The sequence below is a fragment of the Aquila chrysaetos genome, chromosome 6 (genome assembly GCF_900496995.4).
Source record: "Aquila chrysaetos chrysaetos chromosome 6, bAquChr1.4, whole genome shotgun sequence".
NCBI lineage: Eukaryota > Metazoa > Chordata > Aves > Accipitriformes > Accipitridae > Aquila > Aquila chrysaetos.
In genome coordinates this window covers 13,604,802-13,626,975 of record NC_044009.1, presented here as the reverse complement: position 1 = coordinate 13,626,975, position 22,174 = coordinate 13,604,802, and the positions used below count along the sequence as shown (strand labels likewise).

Below are 22,174 nucleotides of genomic sequence, written 5' to 3'. Positions count from 1 at the left end.
AAGACCATATGGCTCTTGGCCTCCAATGGCTGAACTGACGTCAATGACTGCTCTTACTACATTTCTGATGGCTGTTTTGATCCATAACATGCTATGCTGTCTGTCCCTGTGGGATCATCTACCTCTCTGTGCTGTCATGCATGCAGTGATCTGCTTAGCTGCATTCACTAACAAATTCTGGGTTTAATGGTCTGAGAGGTAGAAAGCAACAAGATCTCCACCAGGATGACAGCAAACTCACCTGACTGCTGTTTTCCGGGAGAGATGCTTCCAGAAGAGCATCAATACTGGCTGTGGACATTCCTGCTGTGTTTCTGAGATCCTCTTTGAGCTGGTCCACATTTTTAAACACATTTCTTAACTTTTCTGTAAAGAACAAAGAACAACTGATGTAGCAGCTTTCTCCAGACATACAGCAATCTCAAGCACACAGAGAGGCCTTTAGGTAAAGTACAGAAGTTCGGTACATCACTGCTGATAAAAAAAACCCAACAACTTGCAAAATACAGTCATATTTCCTAGGTTTTACAGTCTGATTTGTGGGCTGCAGTTGATAGGTCCAGCGATAGCAAAAGTTGCTCAAATACAAAGACTTGGGACTTTCAGCACATAGGACTATTTGGGCGGTACAGAAAACAAAGGGCGGTCTAGAACAGGCTCTAGAATTACCCTAGATAAAGGATCCCAAGGACATGTTGTATGGTTATTTCATTAATATCACTTCTTCCTGGCAGCTAAGCAAGTCTTGGGATTTCCAGCAGAAAGTATGGTACCAGTGATGGTGTTTACCAACACTCTAAAGTAAATACAGAAAACTACCTTGCTTGCTAGAATCTGTTAAATTCTCAGTGATGTTCAACATGGAATTCAAAGTAGACAAAGACTGCGGAATCTCTTGAAAGAAAGCAATTTCTGGTACATTTTCTTGAAGCCTAAATTGGAAAAACAAAACAACGAACAAAATTGGGAATATGAAAAGAAGGCAAGAAGCCATTTCATCATTTCATAAATAGAATAGCAAAGCAGTCTAACTGAGAGGGAGAGCCTCACCACTTCATTTGTGTCTGGATGTTCGTGGCATCTCCAATCAGTATATTTTGAAGTTCTTGGGAGATCCTTCTGTGATTCAGTACATTGGTCACAACTTGATTGCTCAGTTCAATGGTGCGGAGGAGCTGCTCATGAGATTGACTTTGTTCACACAGTTCTCCAAAGCTAACATTAGGGAGATGGCAAATATGCTGTATTGACTTAAAGCTCTCATAGTCACAAAGAAGTGTTGTCAGATCCCGGAGGCGAGAGATCTTCAAAGGAAATTTTGAAAAGGAAGACAAATGCACAAACACCAGTTAGATGACAGAATTATAAAAGGCAAGTTTTAAAGAGTCTAGCTGTCCCTTTCCATTTTTCTCTAGGATTAAAATTTTAATATATATTTTTAGTTCATTCAAAAGGTCTCCAACAGAACAGTTCATAACAATCATTCCTACATGAGTTGGTAGCAGACCTGGCTACACAACATTGCACAGGATCTAATAAACCTTGCAAGCATTAACATATCATTTCCCCTGCCCAACATGCATACACAGCAATACTCCATTTGGACTTACCTGTTAACCAATTAATCTTCCCAGAGACCAAATAAATCTACCTTGTGCAACAGGTTTAGCCTTCCAGATACCACCAGGTCATCCTTATTACAGCATACAAAACAGAGCTGGCTAGAAGTCAGGACTTCCACATCTGCCAACCTGTGTAAAATCATAGTCCTTTGCCTACTCTGCTGTTATGGGCTTCTTGTCTGACATCATTATTTACATTATCAGTCTCTTTATGGCAAGAACTGTTTTCTGTTTTGTGCCTATAAGTACCTGTCACACTGAGACTCATTGTATTATTGTTACAGATATATGAAGCAGCTAGTAGTGCAGTCATGTATGTATGGTGTAAGAAGGATTTTATCCAAATGAGGCATTGCCAAATCCAAAGCTGGTGAGGGAAATCCATGAATCAATATTCCTTAGGTGCTTAATCTCAGAAACCATTATAGTGTTGTGAGACATCTAGGGCTAAGGGAACACATGGGGACTTGGACTCCAGCCAAGCTGGTGCTGTATAGCTCCTTATGCACAGTGGTAACTAAGTTAGTCATCCTTACAACTGCCAACTGGGTATGCACAATTCCACTGATTTTCAGCAGGGCACAGGAATCTAAATGCTATTTGTGCCTTTGAGAACTCCTGCCTTCATACTTCTCAAATGAAGCGGAGGCATCCCAGAACAATCTCAGCTCTGCAAGGTGCTTTGCTAAGTCTCAATGTACTGAACTTTAAAACTACTGGTGCACTGATTTATAAGGAATATGCTTCCACTGGCAACCTGTCCAGTGCTCATCCTTTTGGGATGGCTGGTGGAAAGCAGAAGCCATTCTATCCAACAGACTGGGAGGATAGGAACACCTCTACCTTCTCAGAAAAGTGGGTGTACACTGGGTAGGGACTCATATAAGAACAAGTTCCTCAGCCCAGTTTAATGGTGACCTTTAAATATAGGCAGCAGGCAGAAAACAGAGTTTCAGTTCTAGTTTTTATCAGCTGTTCTTTTAAGAAACTTTTTTTCCACACGCTGTGTTTCAAAACCTCTATTGCACATTCATGTATCACTGCGGGATGTCCTTCAAGTCAGCATTTTAAGCAGACTCACTTTTAGCTTCAGGAGCTCTGGTATGGATGAATGTTTCTCAGAGGTATTATTTTGCATAAAAGGGTTCTTTTTCAGATGAGCTTGCTTCAAAAGCAGTGTGGTGTTTTCTGTGCAAGGAAGAAAACAAAAGTTACTTGAGACAGAAATACCAGACTTGCAGAAACTTCGCAGATGGGAATATCGGCACTTTTATTCTGAGACCTACTGAGCACTGCTATTTTCCACCAAATTCACGTGGCTCAGGACCTCTGAAATCACAGACCAAGACCCAGGTTGTAATCTGGATTATAACAGATCCAGTCTGAGTAGGTGCTCTGGTTCTAAAGAAATCCACCCCACACCGGTAACAGGACTTCTGACAGTGCCCTTCAGAGCACATGCAGTATCTCTATTCTGTGAGCAGATGAACCTCTCAGATTTTACAATAAGCTCATACGATGAATATCTATGTGAAATACCATGTTAACTCTCAAAAATAACTGCTGCTGTTATCTTATGGGTACATAAAGCTGTGAAGGGAATATAGGTTTCTATTTGTAAGATTTCTTTATCTGAGTGTCAGCAACCTGTCATCACATAGTAAAGAGCAGACGTGTCTTTTGGATAGAGTTGGATGGAAAACTTAAATTCACAATGTGACATAACTCAAACAAAAAGGGAGTCTGGCTTGCCAAGGTCTCACAGCTCCAGTTAATTGCCAATGGATGAAAACACGTAGCACCATTCCTTCCCATCATTAGACAAAACACTTTAAAAAGACAGGCACAACATATTCCAGCTGAGGTCCCACACCATTAATGAAATCATGATTACCTGTCAATTTCCTGTCTTCAATTTCAGTGGCATTTATTAAACACATCAGGTAAGGCTTATAGCTGTTATTCACTGTTACCTGTAAGATGGTGTTTTCAAATTCTAAAAACAGAAATCTGAAAAATAAGATAGGACGTTAAACCAGCATCTCTTTCAGAAACAAGGTATATTAGTGAGCAACCTGTCAGCTGTGTAGATGCTGTTCCTTGGCAGTGTAAATAAGAATTCCAGATGAAGCCATGTGTCTCCCATGACACCTCCTAAGTGGGTATACTCCCAATTTTATTTCATCAATTCTTTTTGCTGTTATCTCCCAAAGCTGTCATTCACTTTCAAACCATATGGATAAGAAAACACACTTTAAAGGTTCACTGAGGATGCAATATATAGATGGAAAGGCCTGCCTAGGGGAGACTGAGAATCAAAAATTAGAGAGCCATACCACAAAGAAAGGGTTTCCAAAGAGTTTACCACTGGTGGCAAGGCTCCTACAGGATTCTGCTTCTACTGTGAACTGATACATGCCAACACAGAAAATTTTTGAAAGCCTCACTTTTAGCTGTTTGTTCAGTTCAAGGAGAAATTTCCTCTTCTTCAATATAACCCACATTACACCTAGTATCCTAAATTATGGTGATTTCAGGCTTAAGTTGCTCCACTGGAAGAAAATTACATACTTCTCATGCTGGAACGAGAATGGTGGTCACTACCTATAAATGCAATTACAATACCCAAAAAGCAAACTCACCGCGTAATCAAACTGGTTGGTGACAAAGTTTTGTCACTCTGAGTCCAAGGTAGGGTCTTGTTATACAGGGCTTCTGCCATGACAATGAAGTGATGAGCAACAATATCAATCACACTGTCAAAACTAGTTTTGTTGGAGAGAAAAGCCGAACTGGAATGTATATTGAATTCATTTAGCAGATCAGAGAAGTTCAGCCTCTTGAGAATATAGCGACTGGCTTCTGTGATTTCTAGAGCTGACACATCATTGGCAGAGTTGTTTGCCACTGCTTCCAACAACTTTGCAAAGGCAGCTGCTTCAGTTAGATTCCTTTTGGTGTTTAGGAAACTGTCAACCACATCCCAGAAGCTTGAGTAATAACTCCATTTGGTGAGGCTGAAGGTGCCTTGGAGTCTCTGCAGCAGGTCGCTCATGTGGAGCTCATCCTGTGCCACACTGGAAAGCATGGACAGGTTATTCCAGCCTGCTAAACTGTCAGAGACATTTAGGGAGTTCAGTACTGTTTCATTCAGCATGAAAGGAAGGAGCATGTTCAAAAGCTGAGATGGGAGAACACCACCCACATCTTGGACTGGGATGGGGCAGGAGGCATTACTCTGCAGCAGCCCCTCTGTGACAGCAGTCAGAGCTCTCACTTTCTCCTGTACCCAAGAGTTTTCCAGCTCAGAGACAAGGTTTAATTTGGAAAGGAAACTCAGAGTAAACTGCAGAGACCGGATGATGCACGACAGCTCCTTGGAAAAGTGTTCACTGCTGTTCTTGTAGACAGCAGCAAACTCTGGAGACAGTTTCAGGTTTGTTACGGCAAGCTGGAACATTTTTGTAAAGGTGTCATTGCATACTGTTCCACCCTCCATGCCCATGGAATCAAAGAGGGGTTTGCAGGGGCTCCCAGCTAAGGACTTGCTTAGAGTGGCATTTTCAAACAGCATCTCAAGTGTTATGTGGAGCATATCCCGAGCGGAGCAGTTCTGGGGTGTCCTATAACCATTGCTGCTCTTTTCAAGGAAAGGACTCAAGGCTAAATGCAAGAACGCCCAAATCTTTGCCTCTAGCGAAGTATTGTGCTGTGAGGAAGACTCACTAAACTCCTTTTGCAGCAGCAAATGTGAGAAATGGTAGACAATATCCATTTTTTCTTCAAAAGTTTTGTTTAAGTTGGTGTCATGAAGGACTTTCATTCCTGCTCTCCATATTTCAATCAGTCTCTTGGTATAGTTAGTCGAAGAATCAAGTAATAGGCTGATAGTTTCAAGCTCACTGATATTATAACTTTTCTGCAAACCTTTTAAAATTAAGATACTGCTTTGCATGGCCTGCGAGTATATGGAGATGTTCGTTCCTCTGGAGTCTTCTTTACCATACAGCTCAAACATGAAGGATGCAAAGTTTACCCGCTGCTTCAGCTCCTTACTGAAGGAAAGACTGGAATAATTTTTCATGGTACTGAACTGATTTTGCAGCATGTCTAGAAGTGACTGGGAAGTGAGACTGTCTGTACTATCCCAGTTCATGGACTGGAGTACTTCAGCAATATGCCAGAAAGCATGAAGTTCATTTCCCTGCCTTCCATGAGGGGAACTCTGGAGTTTCTGCATTAGCTTAGACAAAGAAGACATCAGCAGATAATGATCACTGGTATTCAGCTTTGCCATGGCAGCAAGAAGCTGCTCAAGGGACAAGAGCTGTTCTGCAAAATTTTCAGAAGTTACCAGGGTCAACAAGAAGTCAGAAAATAATGATGACACTTTTTCATTTGTGCTGAGATAATTTTCAGTGTCTTCAAGCGAGACTGCATGAAGTGCAATCATTCTGATAACCTCCCATGCTTTCTCTGTATTAAAATGAGTCCTGTTTAACATTGTCTGATTCCAAATCACTGCAGCCATAGTTAGAACATCTTGATTTTCTTCTCCATAGGGATTAGGGTAGAACAATCCTTCACCATCAACTTCATACAGTGGGAGTATTTCTTGAAATATTCTTTCCAAGTCCAGTGTGCTGTTTGTGGCAGAAGTTGAATTGAAGAAGAGTTTTAATGAACTATACAAGTAATTCAGATCTGAGGATTTAATTCCTCCACTAGAATTATGAAAGATCTGATATACTAATGTTTTCCCAGGAGCTACCCCAAAGTCCACAAGAATTAGAGCTTTCTTCATAATTTCCAGGAGTTTCACATATTCACCTACTTCTGTTAGGTTCCATTTGGTGGTCAACACGTTGCCAGTGGCATGCCACAGCCGTGAGAAATGTCTCCACTCAGACTGGTTGGAAGCATTTCTGCCCACCTGTAGCAGTTCATATATACTGCTGTTCCTAATGAAAACAGTCGGTAACAGATGGGAAAACACAGGCAGCCTATGCCAGTCTGCTGAGCTGTCAGAGACATTTAGGGAGTTCAGTACTGTTTCATTCAGCATGAAAGGAAGGAGCATGTTCAAAAGCTGAGATGGGAGAACACCACCCACATCTTGGACTGGGATGGGGCAGGAGGCATTACTCTGCAGCAGCCCCTCTGTGACAGCAGTCAGAGCTCTCACTTTCTCCTGTACCCAAGAGTTTTCCAGCTCAGAGACAAGGTTTAATTTGGAAAGGAAACTCAGAGTAAACTGCAGAGACCGGATGATGCACGACAGCTCCTTGGAAAAGTGTTCACTGCTGTTCTTGTAGACAGCAGCAAACTCTGGAGACAGTTTCAGGTTTGTTACGGCAAGCTGGAACATTTTTGTAAAGGTGTCATTGCATACTGTTCCACCCTCCATGCCCATGGAATCAAAGAGGGGTTTGCAGGGGCTCCCAGCTAAGGACTTGCTTAGAGTGGCATTTTCAAACAGCATCTCAAGTGTTATGTGGAGCATATCCCGAGCGGAGCAGTTCTGGGGTGTCCTATAACCATTGCTGCTCTTTTCAAGGAAAGGACTCAAGGCTAAATGCAAGAACGCCCAAATCTTTGCCTCTAGCGAAGTATTGTGCTGTGAAGAAGACTGGCTGAACTCCTGCAGTAGAAGATGTGTTAAGTTATAGACAGGGTTGATCATTTCCTCACTTGAAGCTTCACTGGCACTTCTATAATGAAGGATTTTCATTCCTGTCCTCAGAAGTTCAGACAAGCTCTCAAAGGTTTTATTGTCAAAACTAAAGAAAAGATCTATAGATTTTAATTTACTGACATTATAATTCAGCTGTAAGTCTTTTAATATGTACAAGGTCTTCTGTATGGCTTGAGTGACTAGTGAGATATTGGCTACTTCAGAGTTTTCCCCAAACTCTTTAAACACGGCTGTTATAAATTCTGACAGTTGATCCAATTGTCCACTGAAGACACTACTTGGATTATTATTCAGCTTTTGTAAATGGCTGTTTAATACCTCTAAAAACTGCCCATAGGCTGTGATGCTTGTGTTATTCCACTTCATCGATCTCAGTTTTTCCCCAATGCGCCAATAGGCATTCAACTCATCCCACCAGGCTTTACCCATGGAGCTTTCTACTCTCCGCATCAGTTCAAACACAGGCATCAGTAAGTACTGATAACCTATGTTGGTGTCTGTCATTATAAAAAACATCTTCTGGAGAGCTAGGAGCTGGTCTGGAAAGTTTCTGTAGGACACAGGCTTAAACAGATAATCAGAAAACAATGACAGTATTTCATGCATTCCATTTAAATGATCTCTGAAGTCTTCCAGAAATGATGGCATGCTAGTGGAGAGCAACATTTTGAGAGGATCCTTAGTTTGCGCTGTACTAAAATTAGAATTATTTAACAGAACTGGATTCCAAATCACTGCAGCTAATTTTAAAGCACTCTGAATTTCTTTCCACTGGGTCATTATATTGAAAATGGAAGTCCCATTAAAGTCATTCTGTAATTGCAGTGATGTGAAGTTATAGATTTCATCAATTATTTCCTTATTATATGGTTCCTTTAATTTATAATCATGATGCGGATTCATTCCCAGTTCAAGAATTGCATACAATTTCTGTAATGTTTCATTCTTCAAATTTCTGAATAGATTTAAGCTTTTTAATTCACTTCTATTCATTTTTTTCTCAAAGCCTTTTAGACGATGTAGAGACTTTTGTATGGCTTCTAAATCATCTGAATTAATGGACCTCTTGGAGTCTTTTCCACCAATCTCTGGTGACTTTATTTTTCTGGAGGGGAAAAAAAAACCAAAACATTTTAGTGAATATGAAATCAATGCAAGTGGAAATGTAAAGTGATTTAGAGCAAAGATCATAGATTTGAATTATACTGTTAGTAATATCTCTTTAGCTAATGTCTTACCTCAGAACTTCCTCCAATTCAGACACTAAAGTCCGATTGTCTTTCCAGTTAACAAAGTGATTACAAATATATCTGGTCACCAAGTTTTCTTCTTTATCTACAACAAACATGTAAAGAGTATATTAGTAAGATCTGTCGTGGTTTAACCCCAGCCAGCAACTAAGCACCACACAGCCGCGCACTCATTCCCCGCCCCACCCAGTGGGATGGGGGAGAAAATTGGGAAAAGAAGTAAAACCCGTGGGTTGAGATAAGAACGGTTTAATAGAACAGAAAAGAAGAAACTAATAATTATAATGATAACACTAATAAAATGACAACAGTAATAATAAAAGGATTGGAATGTACAAATGATGCACAGTGCAATTGCTCACCACTCGCCGACTGACACCCAGCTAGTCCCCGAGCGGCCCTCCCCCCCCCCCACTCCCCCCAGTTCCTATACTAGATGTGACGTCCCATGGTATGGAATACCCTGTTGGCCAGTTTGGGTCAGCTGCCCTGGCTGTGTCCTGGGCCTTCTTGTGCCCCTCCAGCTTTCTCGCTGGCTGGGCATGAGAAGCTGAAAAATCCTTGACTTTAGACTAAACACTACTTAGCAACAACTGAAAACATCAGTGTTATCAACATTCTTTGCATACTGAACTCAAAACATAGCACCGTACCAGCTACTAGGAAGACAGTTAACTCTATCCCAGCTGAAACTAGGACAAGATGACATTAATTTGGAAACTGAAAAAAGCCCTATGGCAAATCTATTAAGGATAACATGCATGTATGAAGTTAAGCTCCTACGACAAGACACAAGATCCTGGTTAGAAATTTGATAGCTCTTTTAGGGTGTAAATCTTCCTGGCCTTCTGAAAGAAGTCAGGATGTTACCTGTCATCATAGAAATTATTTTCCATCTTTGGAACAGTTCAATGCCCCTGTGATCTGGGTGCTAATGGAGCTCTCCTGCTTTAGGAGCGCTTTGCCATCAGTGATGCAGCACAAGCTGGCCTAATATTTATTATTGTTTCTTTCCCTTCATTTGGGAATGCTTTTTTACTACCCACACATAGGCTTTGACTGCAGCATCGTTTATGTCTCCCATAGCCATTTACACCCATCTTGGTATGCCCACACATCCAGTCCTCTCACTAGCCACATCTCCATGTTTTCCCTACTTGCATTGCATTAATCTGCTTTCTTCTTATCCACCCCAACTTCCACAATCTCCATCAAACAAGAGGTAGAGAATGGATGGCATTATACCAATCTGTCCCTTGTAGCATTTAGATGCTGTACCCTTCCCTTGCCCATTCACATAACCTCAGTTAGAGCTAGATGTCAAGGACTCTTCCTCTGCTGTAAGCTGACAGGGGTTTAGAGGAATGGCTAATCTTGACATATACCCCTTGTTGTGCAGCTCAGCCTCAGCCCCTACCTTGATATACTGAGGTGAGTTTGACAGAACCCACAACTAGAGGCAGATTTGGACCCCCCCCAAAAAATCATGGTAAAAAATTGCTGCTCCCCATTTCCACCAAGACTGCAAACTCATGTTAATTCACTGTCTACTGACAAAACCAAGCTTTTTTACTTTTCCATTTGAAATGAGGTATTTTATTCACATTTGTAAAAAGTTGAAAGAAGAATTCATTATGCTGAGCCCTGAACAGTATGCAATCTGTATGGTTACTTATTAGCCTGCAGTTTGCTTCTCCTTAGCACCACAGGTTTTCAGCAGAGATATAACTATATGCAGGCGTCTTACCTTGCTCCAAGCAGTTCAGGGAATATGGAGGATCTGTAACCCCATTCTGAACAGTTTTGAATCTATCATCAGTCACAGGTAATGCAGAGACATTCTGAGCTGCCAGCACAACACTAAAGGGAAGAAAAAAACAACAAGGAAAATAAATTGTGGTTACAGGTTTATGAGAAGAAATAAAACAAGTGTTCAAATAGGAAACAGCTGGAGTACAGCCTATCATTCTTAAAATGTCTGACAGACAACTCATTGCCCCTATTTTTAATTATTTGTTTGATCATGCACAAAATGCAAAGGGCTTTGATGGGAAAGCCATGGCAGTATATTAGCACAAACATATGTGTTGCACTCATTAGGTGCAGTTATTCAAAGGGTTATGTAAAATCTATAGACCACTTAAATCCTCACAATAGGTCTTAGAAAACACTAAGGTGATATGCCAGCCCAGTGATTCACTGCTGTGGGTGAATCTCTTCCTAAAAGAAACCAAGAAGTGAGCAGACTAGGCTCCAGGGAGAGCAGGGATCCCTAGGGGACAACATCTGTGGAAGGAAGAAGCAATCACAAATAACTGTTACCATTTCCAATTCTCCTTCTTTCCTCATTTATACTGTAACAATCAGGCTGACAGGAAAGCAAGGAATGTTTTTCAGTCTTAGGAAAGAACAAGGTGATAATCAGGCATATTGTATCACAGAGGACATAATTTAAAAGACTGTCTGTTCAATGTGTGCAGGTTACTGAAAACCTCACGGTGATTATTAGTCCCTTTTGCTTCTCCTGTATAAAGAAGAGTTCTTCACTGTAGGCATAGGGTCACTGTGAAATGCACAATCTCTCGCCTGCCTGAAGTTCTGCAGGTGCTACATGAAGAACCTAGCTGAGCTGATTTCAGTGGCATGAATAAATACATACTGATTTGTGGGAACAGACTTCTAGTGAGGACAGAGCACCAGGGATCTCTTTTCTCCTCATTTAACATAATGTCTCCATGCAGGTTTTGTGGACTTGGTGCTCACCATTTCCATTTTGCAGAGGTGCTTGTTAGTAAGAGTCTTAGAGGGGTAAGAGGGGTAAGAAACTGCAGTTATAAATGACATATTTAGTTGAGCAATGGCAGAGCCAAGGAGGAGGCAGGCATAGGCTTTTCAAAAGCGGACGCATATACAGATCAGAAGGTAGAAAACATGGAAACAAGTGTTGTTGTTGCCCTTTTATTTCAGTCTTGCAGGGCTTTTGCAGACATTGGCTTTAGAGAAAAAGTTCAGCTTATGTGCTTCTCTGAGAAACTATCTTAAAGCAACAAACAGGAGCATTTGTGAATTCTGTCTGTAAACCAGGGTGGTATGGGTAATAAAATTTTCTCTTAAATGTTCTATAGTATTCATGACTTTGAAGTTGGTTTCATAGTGGTGGTGTTTATCACATGGTTAATACAGATGCCACAATGAGTAAAAGTTCTTTTCTTCTGTATCTTCATATTTATACTACAAAAAAATCCCTGTACAGCATTTCTTTAGGAGGTCAGTACTGCCTGAGTAAAAGACATGGCCAGGCTCACTAAGATGTGCTTTTGTAAGCATCATTAAAAATACTATTTGTGCAATCTCTTTGCAATAACTCTTTACTCATGCACTTACACTGCCAGATGCTAGGCATAAAAGCACTGCACAGTTCTGGTGATGAAATTCTATGTGCCTCTTTGTTGTGCCTATGATAACTTTGCCTAGCTCTGCAGCTGTAGAGCAAAGCAGAGCAGCACAGTAAATATTAATTCTTCCTGGACACTCAAACAGTGCTGGTTCTTAGGCTTGATTCTGCAAGCCAGTAAATGCAAAAAAATGCAATAATCCTGTGACTGAAACAGCAGCATGGACAAAACAACTCTGAATAAAATTAAAATTCTTGCCACACTGCTACTGACTCCTTTAAGGATAAGGACATTACAACTTACAAATAGTTCTCACAATGCAATATGGCAAACTACCTAGATATTAAATGTACAGGTTTTTAAGTGCCTTGGCAACATGCCAGTGATGAAAAGTGAGTCCCTCTAAGCCTGAGTGTAATCAAAGTGGCAAAGTTTCTACAACCTCTTTTGGCATCTTTATCCAACTGCTCATGTATCCAAGGAAAAAAAAAAAAAGTCTGAAGACACTCTGTTGCTTGCTGTCATTCATGTGCTGTAACAAGTGGATTATTCAGAATAATTTATAGCAGTGTCAGTCACATATCCTGTAGATGATTTGGAGCAGAGTTCCCTAATCTCTTGAGTAACTCAAGTCTTCTAGAGATCAGCGAGACTTCAGCCCAAGTACAGACCAGGAAAGGGATTTTCAAGGCTAAGCCCATTTTAGAAGAGTTTTTATTGTCCCAGCTGCATACAGAATCAAATATTTCAGCACAGTTAATTAATGCAGTTAAGCCAGCTCTGTTTTTCATATAACCATTGAGCAAGAACATAACTGGTGCCGCCTTCTTGAAGTTAGACATATTCAAAGCCCCATATGCTACAAACCAGGCTCCCTCTCTTCTCTGCTTTCTTGGGACCAATCTTGAAAGATAAAACAGCAGTAAATCAGGTAATCAATTAAAAAAAAAAAAAAAATTTATGGCTCCCCTACAAATGCTTGAGGTGTTCCAAAGCAACTTGAATTTGGCTCTGTGCTTTTCTAGAAAGAAGCAGCCAGCTGCTTTCTTTAGTGGAACAACAATCCAGCCAGGAGGGGTTTTATTCAACCAAAGGCAGTGGCTGTTACTCACCACCTTTTCTGTCTGCACATGGGCATGACAGTTCCTCAAAGCAAGCTGGAAGAAAACTAAGAGTTCATAACAAGCTCCCATTTAAAAAGTGACACAAGAGTCATTGAAAATCAAAACACTGCTCACTGGCCATAGAGACCTTTAGAAATGCATTACTATGGAGCTATATCATCACTCAAATAAATCATGCTTTTAAGCTAACACACTTTCTTCAAGATGAGAGATGATGTCCTTTGAGTTGAATACACAAACCCACCAACTTTCAGTGCCTCTCCTACCATTTTCTGTATTTTTACCTGCTTGGATTCTGAAGGAAATCAATTATGTCTTTCAGTTGCATGCTGCCCTGAAACACATCTGGAGCCAGCAAAAGGAGATGCCACAGGGAGGTGTCATTCTGCACTTGGGAGATGAGCATTAGAAACGAGACCATTTCATTGACGAATGCTGCCTGGTATTGTGCATTGTGTTGCACCTTAACAAAAACAATGCAAGAAATTATTTAAAAACAAGAACCCTTGCTGCCGGTGTGTCTTTTTATGTTTTTCAGTTTGCACTGCACTTGTACACAACTCTACAAATAATACATTCAAAGGACTCTAGTGACAGGCAATAACTGAGAGAGTGACTGTGCTTTACCTTCACACCCCAGATTGTACAATAAATTCTCTGTTTAGACAAGCCCTACGATTCAGAATGTCCCAAACAGTCCAAAGACTAGGGATACAAGAAAAATTAATATTAAACCTCACCCTGGCAAAAAAGAAGGCATTACCTTTAAAGTATTCATTTGCTTTAATTATATAGCTTTCCCAAAGAAAAGTACTGCTTCAACCATGAATTGTTGGATCAGATGCAGGAGTTACTAGATGGAGTTATACGGCTGAGGTAATACACAATTAAATTTATTGCCTCCTCTAGCTTTAAATATTCTTATTTACACCACATCCTCACACTGTTCTATTTACCTGTTGCTGCAGCAGGGCAAATAAAGAGGAGAAACAAGACCTAGGCATGGTGAGGACCCTTAGTGGCCACTACCTGACAGCTGGATGTCCTTGCCTTTCCAAGCTGTGTACTCAACTTTAAGGTCTTTGGGCTAATCCCATTCACAAGAATTAGCTCAGCCTCATCATGCACTATCTGCACTTTGTTATATACATGAGCAACTCCTAGCAAGGTGGGGTCACGTTCTATCATCTCCCAAACATGGCAATAACGCATGTGACCTAACACAGCTACTAGATGCAGATATTAGGAAAGGTCCCAGGCACTTACCTGAGAGAGCTGACTTTTGAACTCTTGGGTAAATGACTCTAAAAGAGATGAGTCAGTAAAGCAGAATGTCTGGTGGATATTGGCTGCCATCTTCTCTTCAGTGAGATTGGGATGTGCTATGTATCGCGACAAGACCTCACACAGAATGACTTTGAGATTTGCTGCAGTTGAATATTGGGTCTGGCTCTAAAATTAAGATGTAACGTTAAAGACAGCTTTAAAGCAATACTCTGTTTGGTATGGTTTTAAATGCAGTGATGAGACTTTTTTTAAAGGGTAGTAGTGACATCTGAAAAGCACTGTCATTACAAGCACTTACACACATACAGAATTCTAACAGGTGAACAGTGTCACTGAAATCCCTCAGACTCCTCATACAGACAAAGAGGAATGTGTGCATAAGTGTTTGTAGGCCTTAATACAAAAACATAAGCATACTGGTGTCCATTACATGGTACCAAGTTTCTGTTACAAAGGAGTTGTTCCTATACGTAGTCAACACCTACATAATGAACACACAGTGCCTCTGATGCCACTGCAGTAGTATTGTGGGCAAATGATGAATTGAATGGCAAAGCCTGTGATATCATATCTTTAATTTCACATGAAAGAAAACAGACTCTAAACACCTTAACTCACACAAGTTTTGAGCAAAATATCTCAGGGTATTGTGTGCAACTGTATTTGGTAATTCATGGTATTATGTCCCAAGGTGTCTGGTTTATCTGGTTTCTGCTTAGAGGATAATAAATTTACCACAAAGCTTAAAAGTCCACCCACAGTAACTGCCTTCCTCTTTCCAAAATAAAGCACATTCACATAATAGGGGAGATCTCAAAGCAGTAAAAGCTGTATGTTGGTACTTTGAGCTTCTAACTCTTTAAATACAACGATACATAAATGTTGACACTCAGCTATTACGCAAATACTGACTTACCTTCCCAAAATTGAGGATTTTGTTGAACATGTTGATGCTGGAAGTCAAGTTGGATGGTGATGAAATATTCCGAAGGGTTTTTTCTCCATGAAATACCAAATCCCCAAATGCTGCAATACAGTTTGAAACACTGTATTTTACTTAATGTCTTTTAACCTCTTTGCTACATCAAACCATGACAGAGGATAGCTGACTACAGCTTTGGGCATGCCATCATTATTAATCTGTTTCCAAAGGTACAGCCAATGGCATCCTGTAATTACTTACTTAAGGTTTTTTCTGGCGTAATTAAATCCTGGATTACATTATTTACTTCTGCAACTTTTAAAAATTAAATGCTTTTAACTATGTGCTTGCAGTTCAACATTAATTTCCACCTCTTTTCTCCAGTACTGCAGCTCTCCCATGCAGGAAGAGAAATGGGTAGCCTTACAAGGAAGCCTGCACTGGCTCAAGCTGATAGCCCTGTAAGGAAGAACTCTCCAGGTGTCTTTGGCACGAGTGGGTGGTACTCGTTATTCAGAAACGGCTCCAACAGAGATTTGGAGCACTGCTGCCCACTACAGATGGTGGCACACTGCCAGGTCCCCAGCTGACACACACCAAAGCCAACACTTGCACTGAGCTGCACTCTCAAAACTATACAGCTCACTGAAACCAAAGAAGCTATGCCAGTTTACACCAGCAAAAGCTATGACCTGTGATTTTTATTTTATTTTTTTAAATAAGACATAGAACTGAGTTCCTCCCTGACCATCTGTGGCCATCAGCATGAGCTGATAGTTCCCATAACTGTTCGATGATTATTTTTTTTCCCCCACGCCTCTGCATTCAGTCCCTTTTGCGTTCTGCCTTTTTCTGCCCATACACCGAAGAGTGAGCGCATTGGCAGGAATGCTAATTGCAACAGTGAATGGCTGGGGCAGAACAGTCACAGAATGCAAATCTGTAATCATTCATTTGATCATGAGCTCCCTGGAGAAAGGACTATCCATCACGATGGCTTGCGGATAGTACTAGCCATTACCATCAATAAATAATAATTGTAATGATTTTATGGAAAATTTAAGTCTGAAAGTTCCTTCAGGAAAGAGAATCACATCAGAACATCACCAACAATAAATATCCACTGTGGCACAGAGGAAGACTTATTTGCTGGATAACTGTGAATAAGAAATATGTTTGAAAAAAAAATCATAAGCTGTTTATGGACAATTTGTGGGCAGTAAAAGGGCAATATTCCATAAATAGCTAGGTCTTTAATTAATGTCCAAACAGTCTGCGATCTCACATTGCTCCTGTGAAGCACAATGATTTAATCCTGGTTTCTTGGACAAATTCCAAAAGTCTTTTCTACAGACAGTTACTTGTAATTATTCTCAAGAATTTACACTAATGTCATGGCCATGGTCACATGCCTGTATGGAACACACAAATCATTTTAGCAGTGCTCTAAGAACTGTATCTCTGTCCAGAGGGCTTCAAAGGATAGCCTTTAAAGACCAGAATTTTGCAGAGCAGTGAATAACCTACCCAGTGAAGCGTTCTTGCTTTTAGGAACCTCTGCACTCCATGGTGATGGATGGTTGTCCTTGGCTGCACTGAATGAGCTCCTCTGCTTACTGGGGGAAGGAAGAAAAAAAAAAAAAAGAAAGAAAAGAAAAAGGCAGAAATAAAAGACACCTGTAACAACTCACAGAGTTTCTTATGATTAAGTTTACACTTAACTACTGCGTGACTCATGGCAGGTGTGTTGAAATTTCAGTTGTGCAAAATTCTGATTCCTTCTAGAGGCCTGGCATGTATTTTGGGGAAGCACAGTGCAGTGCTCTCAGACACAAAACAGATGGAGGGGACCACCTTGTTGCCTGCTCTGCAGGGACACCAAGGACAGGCAAGGCTTGACATATGTATTTGGCCTAATCTTAAACAAATTCCCACTTCTGGAAAGGCGGCCTCATTCAATCAAGTCCTATTCTGTCCTCCACTAACATATGCTCAGTAGAAGAAACAATGCAGAACTTCATGGCACTGTTAATGACACTTGGACTGAGCACAGAGGCCTTTGATGTAAGCTGGAACAGCTCTAAGCTATAACAGTAGGTTGCATGCCCCTACCAAGAAATCCTTCAAGACATCAGGACCTTACTTCATCCTTCCCAAACATTTCACTACAGGGTAAAAGAAAGGATGGAAGATGTTGGTGTTGAGCTCAGTTTTTGTACTTAGTTCCCTTTTATTAAAGGAAATCTCAAGCGACCATGTCTTGTACACCTTAGTAAATGCTTCTAAGGAACAGATTCAAAGATAAGAACCTTCCTCATTTTCTCTGCTGGCCACTGGTAAGACACAGTTTTAGGGCAAGTTATAAAACACTTTAATAAGAGCTTCAGTGAGTTGCACAGTGGGAGGGGAAAAAACCCAGTCTGGGTTAGCTGAATATTACAAACTCTAGAATATTACACAATAATATACCCAGTGAAGGGTCACAGCTCAAATAATTTGCCTTCATGACAAACTCACCCATGGTCATTCTACTCCTGAGGCAGAGCTGCATCTATTCATGTTGGCTTCTGGATCTTTCCCCTGTCCAGTCAACCTTCTGCTGAGGTTTTATACTCTGCTATATCCTGCTAGGTTTGCTGTGACTACTTAATAGTTGGGTGTTTTTTCCTGTAGAATACAATATATTTCTAAAGCTGACACTGACCACACAAGGATAGGTATACCCACATAGTTGTGTGATACTTCACATATAGCCAACTTTCAGCATCAATAGATGTCAAGATGCTTATTAATGACTCATGTGACTTGAGCTATAGTTTGGCCAAATCCTTTGATTTTCAGTTGGCAGGAAAAAACAGTTATTTCCTAAACAGCTGTACAGAAACCAAAAACAGAAAGCAAGGAGGATTTGTAGCTATTGAAACCCATGGAAGACCTCCAGCTTTGGCGATAGAAGTTCCCATTTCTTCATTTCAATACCCCAAATTAAGCATTGTTTAACATGCCCAGGAAAAACAATGACACTGAGGAAAAGAGTAAAGAGCTGTGAATCCAGGCGTCCAGTCTCTGTGCGGCTCTGCCCTCTTCTGCTGTGTGACCTTGAATTTGATTAGGATTCACCTTGCCTTACTTCAGTCATCCACATATTTAGCCATCCAGACTCTTTTGAATCAATGGGCAGATCCTGACCATTGACTTGGCCTGGGAAAATGCCCGTTCCTCTGCACTGACTAAGGAAGACCATTGAGGAGCCACCAACCCCAGGATCCCCCATCCTGCCTGCTGGACTCTCCCGTGGAAGGCATGGGCCCCACCTTACCTCTTCAGACTCTCAAGCTCTGGCCAAGGGGGATTTTGAGGCTCTGACATAGCCACTATGAAGCAGCCTCTCACCTGAAAGCACAGATGAGCAACCAGGGACCTTGTATGAGAGACACCCAGATTTTCAGCTCTCCATTAAACAGCCAGGCCTCAGAGTAACATGTTCCGCAGGGGTGTGCGAGAACCAGGCAGGCAAGACATAGAAACAACACTGGCTGGCATATCTCAAAGCAAATGCTACTTGGCTTTGACTGGAACATCAATGAAATTGAAATGCCTCCACTGAACTTTTCAATTTCAGCGAACCAACATTCCAACAAAACATGGCCAGCCAGCTCCACACTGCATATCTACATGCTTTTGTGGGCAAAAATTGTCTCCCCATTTTCATCTGTTTCCCAATGTTTGATGACATGCAGAGAAGACACCCATTCTGGTTGGCACCCAGAGGAGCTACTGAAAGAGCAGTCACTCCAGAACAAGTGTAACTCAAACTACAGCTGTTGGAGAACATTTGCTACTTCCACCTAAAGTGTCCTGAACCAATCACCACAGTGGCAGATCAGCACGCTGGGCTGCTCTTGGTACAAGTCTTATCCACTGACACCCTACAGGACTTAACCCACAATTATGCAAAAAAAAAAAGTTTCTTTGCTCTGATCTGGGTGAGCAGAAGCATTTTTCTCAGGGACTAAAATTCTCTTCTACTATATCAAGCCAGGATCAACTGACACAATACTGAGAGCTGTCCCTAATAGGGACATTTTTAATGTGTCCCATGTTGCAGCCCATATTCTCATTTCTAAGTCTTCAGATATCTGAGACTATATCTGTTATAACAGATATCTGAGATGATCTATCTGTTGCAGACGCACTTGCACATGCAGACACACATGGCTGCTCCTGCCACCTCAAAGCAAGTTTTGCTTTACAGCTTGTAACACCCAGATATATTCAGATTCCCTTACAGTCTGAGAGATGAGATGTCATTAAGTCTTGGCAACAGATCTTCTGGTGTGTACGGTGTGCCTTTACATCTGGCATCTGAATCACACAGCACGGTTTGCAGGAACGGGAAGAAGCCTGCACTAGGAAGGTTTCGGGGTGCAAGGTAACCTGGAGGAAGGAGGAGAAAGAAAATGCCATTATGATGTGGACATGCACTTTTTTGCCGTGTGTTTCTATCAGTATGTGCTATTTTCTCTTCCCAAACCATAGGACTGATTCTTAGTTTCACTGAGGCTCTTTCACTCCACCCTGGTACCACTACCTGCCAAATCCTACTAGAAGCACCTCCTCAACACTGACAAAGCCATGCAAGGCTATTTAATAGGAAAAAGAGTCAAGCTACTTGGTTATAAGATACCTGTCAGTCCCAAAGCAACCACAGATTTCCCCCCTCTGCTCCAAAATGCAAGAAACAGTCAAGAAATGACAAAAGCACCCTAGGTTTACAATATCCTAATTCTGCCTTTAAAAAGTAAAATAAAATAAAAGCAGGCACATAGCCAGAGTAACCTGAAGCACCCATAAGAGCATGCTCTCCAAGGCTTGGCTGGATCAGTTTCTATGCAAAGCCACAATCTTCAGTTTCAAGCCAGGCTGCTAAAACAGGGCTCTGTCTCAGATTTTACCACAAGAAGGGGCAATGGATCCAGGACCAGATAACCTCCTTTGCTTTTTGCGCAGACCTGCCCAGGGAAGGGAGAGGAGCCATCTATCACCACCACCCCCTCCATGTCTCCTGCCATCTCAGAGCAGCTCCCGTACCATCTGCCTGGTGACCTGTGATGCTGGCAGCAAGCGCTGAGGGGTGAGATGTATGTCCCTGTCTCCAATTTCTGCAAACACAGAGTGGACCTGAGCAATTAGAGACTTTAGTATTCTATGTGCCACTTGCCCCGTGCTGCTTACTGCCAGCCCGCAGAGTTCACTGGCTGCTTTTCCTCTCATTGACAAATGCTCTAATAAATCTCAAAACTCTTTTGCTGGATTGCAGCAACATATTATTTAAAATAATCATTTGGAAAATTACCTGGCAAAGGACATTGCTATTATTTCTACTATGGAAAGGAGCCAGATTTACAAAAGGCTTGTGGTAATTGATTACCTTGCTCTTTAGTCTCCAAAGACGACCTGTGACTCTTGCCCAGGCACAGCTTTATCTCAAACCCCTCCAACAAGGACACCTTACTACATTTGTGCTACATTTATTAATTATAGCAGTGGTCAAAAACCCGATGTTCCCAAAGGGAATGGCACTGTTAGGTGGAGTACGTGGCTGTCAGTCTCACTGAAAGACACTTGACTTTCCTGAGCTTTCCTCAGCACAGTTGGTCACAGCCGATGAGTGGGCACTGCGTTTTGGGGTCAAACTGCAAAAGCTCATGGTTTAGCACAGGAGTTCCCACTGCTTTGGGCCAGATAGATAGCAACTGGCACAGAGGACTGCTGAGACCTGCAGAGTCAAAGGCACCCATTTTGAGTGTTGTTGTGATTCTCTTGTATACCTCAGCGCAGAACTGCCCTAGAAAATTAAAGGAGATACCCTGCCAGAGGAGAAGGCTACCTGCACTCACTGCACCCCCAACACTCACTGCACCCCTCGGCCACCAGGAGTTACACAGCAGGCTGAGCCAGCACCTGGTAATCACAGAGCACCAAGGAGAGTAAAAGATCTCTCTTGTCCGTACAGGCAGTCCTTCTGGTGTCGGGGCCAAAGGACCAAACATACGTCACTCTAAAGGTTTTGAAGTGTAATTAAGTAAGTCTGCTGCCCATGAGGGAAACTTTAGAGTAAGGCACTTTAATCTAGAAGCATCCTTGTGTGAATATCCCTGCTGTGTCTGGCAAACATCCCTTTGAGATCACCAATTACAACCCTGCAAAATGGCATTTTTCCCTCATCTTCCTTCTGACCTCCGGCACCCTCATTCCCATGCAGGAAACTGACTCATGCCAGTCCAAAAATGCACACCACAGACCTCACTTTATCAGCATCCCTACCAAAATGAAGCCTCAAAGACCTGAGAAGCCATGAGGTTCACGATGGAGAGCATAACCACAAGGAAGTGAGACAGGTAGGAGCTAGAAGGGAAACAGCTACACCCTCCACTGCCATCCACATCTATCAATGACAAGCAGGGCCAGGATCTAAGCTCATGTCTCTTAGTAGACCTGGAGCAGCTAAAGCTGCATAACTCCTAGCTCGACAGCAGAGCAGGGAACACAAGGATGGGGTTGGAAGCCTGGGGAGCACTGGTCTTCTCTGGAGAGATGCAAGATGTTTACAGAGACAATTATGCAAGAGATCCTGATGAATCCAGAGCGGAAGAAGACGCTTCCTTGAGATATAAGTAGCAATAAAAAGATTTTAAAATTGGACTGAAAGGCGATACACTTTGAACTAAGTGGACAACTAAACAATCAGTTGCTGTATCACAAGTGAGGTGTACAGCGTAAGAACACGGTGATGATACCAGCTCTTTCTCTTCTTTTCTTTTGAAACACCAGCCTGAGAAATAGAGACAGGAATTCATGACCTGACGTTTGGAAGTG

General features: G+C 41.6%; 1 protein-coding gene across 1 annotated transcript in view; it reads right to left on the bottom strand.

Annotated features, from left to right (window-relative positions):
- ABCA12 (ATP binding cassette subfamily A member 12) overlaps window positions 1-22,174 on the bottom strand; it is a 90,522-nt gene that overhangs the window by 51,079 nt on the left and 17,269 nt on the right. Inside the window, exons 3-15 of the mRNA XM_030018841.2 lie at window positions 19,585-19,732; window positions 16,823-16,911; window positions 15,290-15,399; window positions 14,353-14,538; window positions 13,371-13,549; window positions 10,315-10,427; window positions 8,556-8,652; window positions 4,265-8,422; window positions 3,517-3,632; window positions 2,704-2,810; window positions 1,051-1,304; window positions 820-932; window positions 242-366 (exon numbers count right to left, since the gene is read on the bottom strand). Of these exons, the coding sequence (XP_029874701.1) occupies window positions 242-366; window positions 820-932; window positions 1,051-1,304; window positions 2,704-2,810; window positions 3,517-3,632; window positions 4,265-8,422; window positions 8,556-8,652; window positions 10,315-10,427; window positions 13,371-13,549; window positions 14,353-14,538; window positions 15,290-15,399; window positions 16,823-16,911; window positions 19,585-19,732 (5,795 nt within the window). The remainder of the gene's footprint in view (window positions 1-241; window positions 367-819; window positions 933-1,050; window positions 1,305-2,703; window positions 2,811-3,516; window positions 3,633-4,264; window positions 8,423-8,555; window positions 8,653-10,314; window positions 10,428-13,370; window positions 13,550-14,352; window positions 14,539-15,289; window positions 15,400-16,822; window positions 16,912-19,584; window positions 19,733-22,174) is intronic.